Consider the following 4,178-nt stretch of genomic DNA (forward strand, 5'->3'; position numbering starts at 1 on the left):
CGAATACAAATTTCGAGATTTTCTTTTTCCGTTTCTTATTATTATTCTGTTCATTTTGCTTTCCTTCATCTCTGATCCTTCTTTAAAGTTGGTTTCTAGGAGTATTGAATCAGGCACCTTCAATCAATGCAATGAATGAGAATTAAACTCTGCTAAACTCTTAAAAGACAAATAAAGGGTTAGGACTGGGAACATAAGCAGATAAAATAAAATAAAATAAAGAATTGAAAGAAAAAGGGAGGGAGCTCAAAATCATACATTTAATGTACCAAAAAGTCAGAAAAGGAAGAATTACATGTCCTATTATAGAATAATTTAGAGTGGAGGAACAAAAATCTTCCACACCTTAACATCACAATCCAAGCTGCCACTATAGACTAGAAAAGAAGAACCTTCATCACATGGATCACCATCATCAACGACCGTAGTCAAGCACTTAACTGGACCATTATGCCCTTCCAGAACAGCCAAACAAGAATATTCATTGTTATTATTACCCTTCCTCCACACCCTAATTGTTTTGTCAGCAGAACCACTACACACCAAATCAGATACCACAGCAAGGCACAATATGGACTTGGTGTGCCCTTTCAGTTTACCAACCACTACCATTTTACCATTATACCCTCCTCCTTCTTCTTCTTCTTCTTCCACCGCCTCTCTTTTCTCCCAAACCAATATTGACCTGTCACATGCACCTGAATACAAGAGAGTTTCATCACAGCTGAGAGCCAAGGCATTTATCCCTGAGTTGTGCTTCTCTAAGATGTCCACTAGAATGTGTTTCTTTTCTCCTTCCACTCTCTTCCACACCTTGATCTTCTTATCCGCTGAACCACTGTAAACAAGTCCATCTGTGGAAACCGCCATTGCGTTTATGGCGTCCTCGTGTGCGTTGTTCACCTATCAATATAAAAGTTTAGTAATTTATCAATATATTTAACTATCAATTCAATTTTTTTAGTTTAGTAATTTATCAATATGTTTTATTTTATATTTTTAAATATTAATATTTAATTAATAACAAAAAATAATAAATTTTAATAACTCTAACATTTTTTTATCGAATAAGAAAATGATAGGTTTTCACATGATGATAATCATTAAATCTTCCTTGGAGTAGCCAAACTGAAAATGAATATGATGCGACACACGAGTTTTGCATACACGAGTGATGATAAAAAATTCAAAATGAAATATTTTTGTATGAGAGTGACGTTGCTAACCGATTCCAAACATGTAAAGTCCCTTGTTCTCCAGATTTTGATTGTCCTGTCCCACGAAACAGAGTAAAGCAGGGCGCCGTCGCCGGACAAGGCGAGGACAGAAACGGTGTCGACGTGGTGAACCCAAGTGGACTTCTTGTGCCTCCGTATCTGGACATGGTTCTTGGGAATCAGCACCTTGGTGGCGCGGTCCCCGAGCGTGGGGAGCGTCGCTACTCGAGTACATTTCTGATTATGCGCTTCATTGTCGTGGCTTCTTATCTTCCAGACCCGGATTTTGTGGTCTTGATGAGCGCTAAAGAGCATGTCTGATTGAACTACTAGTGACTTCACAGCTCCTGTGTTGTAAAATTAATATATGAAAAAAAATATAAACCAACTTTAAACAACTATAATTAATAATGATTGATTTTATATTTTTTAAAAAATACAATTTGAATAATCACTAATTAGTGAAAATTTGAAATATCAAGATATACGAATTATAGTATTAGATAACAAGTTGTGGCAATTTAAGAAAGCATTGTTCACAAAAAGAGGATTAATTAGAGTCACACCTTGCTTACTAAGCCCCAAATGATCTTTTGAAGCCGACTGCCTTGTAAAGATCTTATAAAATGAGGAGAATTATAAAGTGATAGAGTAAGGCTTTAATCACTATTAAATTTATAATTTACACTATAGGTGGATCCTATTATCTTAATTAATTCAAGGTTAACATTCTCATTTTTTCACTTTACAAATTTGATGAAAGATAACATTGTCTGGTTCGTGAAGATAATTAAGTGTTGCTTCATAATATATAGCAGTGTACCTTTTCCGGCAAGTACCATGTTGGCGGCTGAACTTGAGTGGTGGTCAAATTCGGATTGGAGAAGGGAGCGGTCCCATGATCTGATTTCACGATCCGAAGAGCCAGTATAGAGGAAGTTTCCAGAAAGAGTTAGGGAGGAGACGTAGGAAGAAGTGTGGCCTTTGAGCGTGGCGAGGCAGTGGTGGTATGCGGCTGTGGAAGGGTGATAATGGGATTGTGAGTAATTAAGAGAAGTAACTGAGTTTAGTCTCTCTTCTTCTTCTTGAAGATGGTTGTTGAAATAATGAGAAGATGAGGAAGAGCTACTATAAGATCGCGGGTATTCCATGATTCATCATCACATGGTCAAGGTTATTAAGAGAAAAATAATAGTATGCATAGAAAGCGAAATGAGCTTTTATATATATATAAGCTAGGCAGAAACAAGTAACAACAACGTGTGGCCTACTTGTGTAATTGGTGCTTATGTATTTTACAGAAATTATACTTAGTGCATACTAAAAATTAATTATTAAATTAGTTATTTATATAGGATGTATATTAAAAATAAGTTAAATAATATATGTATTTATAAATAAATATATAATAATTAATTTAATGATTAGTTTTTCGTATAAGAATAATATTATATATTTAAATTTTTTATAAATTAAATCTAAATAAATTAAATAATAAAATTTAAAATAATATTAGTTATAGTTAATTTCTGTTATGTTAGATTAATTTAATTAAGAAAAAGTCTAGGAATCAGAAGTTGCTGTCCCTAACACTCTTTTTTTTTTACCAAAGATAGGAGATTCGAACCCGCAACCTCTTAATTGAGTATGGAGAGAATATGCCATTTGAGCTATTACTCATTGCTCTTAGCACACTTCTTTAATTAATCTTAATTAACAAAAAAAATTGAAATGTGTATGTAGCATTATTTTTAGTATAAATATAATATTTTTTTTATTTTATTACATGAAGTTTGAATTTCTATTTTAGGGTGTGTTAGATTTGTTACATAAATGATTTTGCTTTGAACTTTTTTCTTTTTAAATTGCAAGTCTTTCTCGGGATAAACAAAAAAACAAAAGAAACCGAGTTCTTAGAGTAAAATAATAGAGTACAAATAAATTTCGTAAATTTATATGGTTTGGATTGACAAAGTTAAGACAGAATATATTTGATCTAATTTCGTCAAAATTTTAAAGAATTTGAAAGAATCATGTTGTTACTCAAACAACAAAAAAGGAAAATAATTCCTCTTCTTAAGGTTTCATTCTTCAATCTTAAAATACCTCTCTCAAAAAAGTTTATTGGGATCTTCTACTTTTTCATGTAATTTCAATTAAGCCTTAACTATAATAGGACAAGATACGAGTAATTCAATTGGGATATATATATTTGATAGGAGAGCTAGATACTAAGAGTAGTTAAGCAACAAAAATAAGAGTAGGATAAAGCAACAGCAGTTAGCTAGATAGTGCCTAGTGATATTGATGATCCAGTAAAATCGGAGTTGGGTGTGTATGTGGGGCATGGAGGAGAAGCTAGATTGGTCCTGAATGTGTCAAAAGGTAAAAACTCACGTCCACGTGAATTTATTTTTATATAAAAATTATTTGATAATAATTCTCCATATCAACTTTAAACGAAAATAATTACATATCCATCTCTCTACTAAATAAAAAAGCCATTATAGAAAATGAGAACAACTTTGAACGCATTAGACGGGCAAACAAGTCACAAGGGAGTGTTGGGGAGGGTGGGTATAATGAAGGCACATACATACATATCTTTCTTAATAATGATGATAATAATAATAATAATAATAATATAATGGGTCGTCACTCTCAAAATCTCTGTTGTCCTTCCTATAATCCTTTTCGCCCATTGGAAAGTAGTGTTGGCAGAAATCTTATTTGTTCTCTTGTTTGATAGGTAAATTCCAAATTAAAAGAATAGTAAACCTTCAATTAGTTTCTCACAGTTGTCATATAGAATAATTTTATTTTTACTATTTTTTACATACCATATAAGTATAGGAAAACAATTTTCTTCACAATTTAATTTGAAAAATTTACTTTAATTCAATTGAAAAAAAAAAATAATATATTATTCATCATTTTGTATATTAAGGGATTAGATGACGT

General features: G+C 32.1%; 1 protein-coding gene across 1 annotated transcript; it reads right to left on the minus strand.

Annotated features, from left to right (window-relative positions):
* Positions 1-224: 224 nt before the first annotated feature.
* LOC112802573 (protein JINGUBANG) lies at positions 225-2,419 on the minus strand. Its single transcript, XM_025845838.3, has 3 exons — positions 2,041-2,419; positions 1,227-1,564; positions 225-903 (listed from the first exon to the last, which is right to left on the minus strand). Exons 1-3 carry the CDS (start codon positions 2,366-2,368, stop codon positions 316-318), a joined length of 1,254 nt encoding a protein of 417 aa, XP_025701623.1. The 5' UTR covers positions 2,369-2,419; the 3' UTR covers positions 225-315.
* Positions 2,420-4,178: the final 1,759 nt, after the last annotated feature.

This window comes from Arachis hypogaea, chromosome 5 (genome assembly GCF_003086295.3).
Source record: "Arachis hypogaea cultivar Tifrunner chromosome 5, arahy.Tifrunner.gnm2.J5K5, whole genome shotgun sequence".
Classification (NCBI taxonomy): domain Eukaryota; kingdom Viridiplantae; phylum Streptophyta; class Magnoliopsida; order Fabales; family Fabaceae; genus Arachis; species Arachis hypogaea.

Excerpts from the sequence above, each read along its gene's own strand:
- LOC112802573 (XM_025845838.3), bottom strand. The coding sequence starts at position 2,368 with ATGGAATACCCGCGATCTTATAGTAGCTCTTCCTCATCTTCTCATTAT. Across the intron at positions 1,565-2,040 it reads CATGGTACTTGCCGGAAAAG|GAGCTGTGAAGTCACTAGTA; the intron begins GTACACTGCTAT and ends TTTACAACACAG. Across the intron at positions 904-1,226 it reads ACTTTACATGTTTGGAATCG|GTGAACAACGCACACGAGGA; the intron begins GTTAGCAACGTC and ends TTATATTGATAG.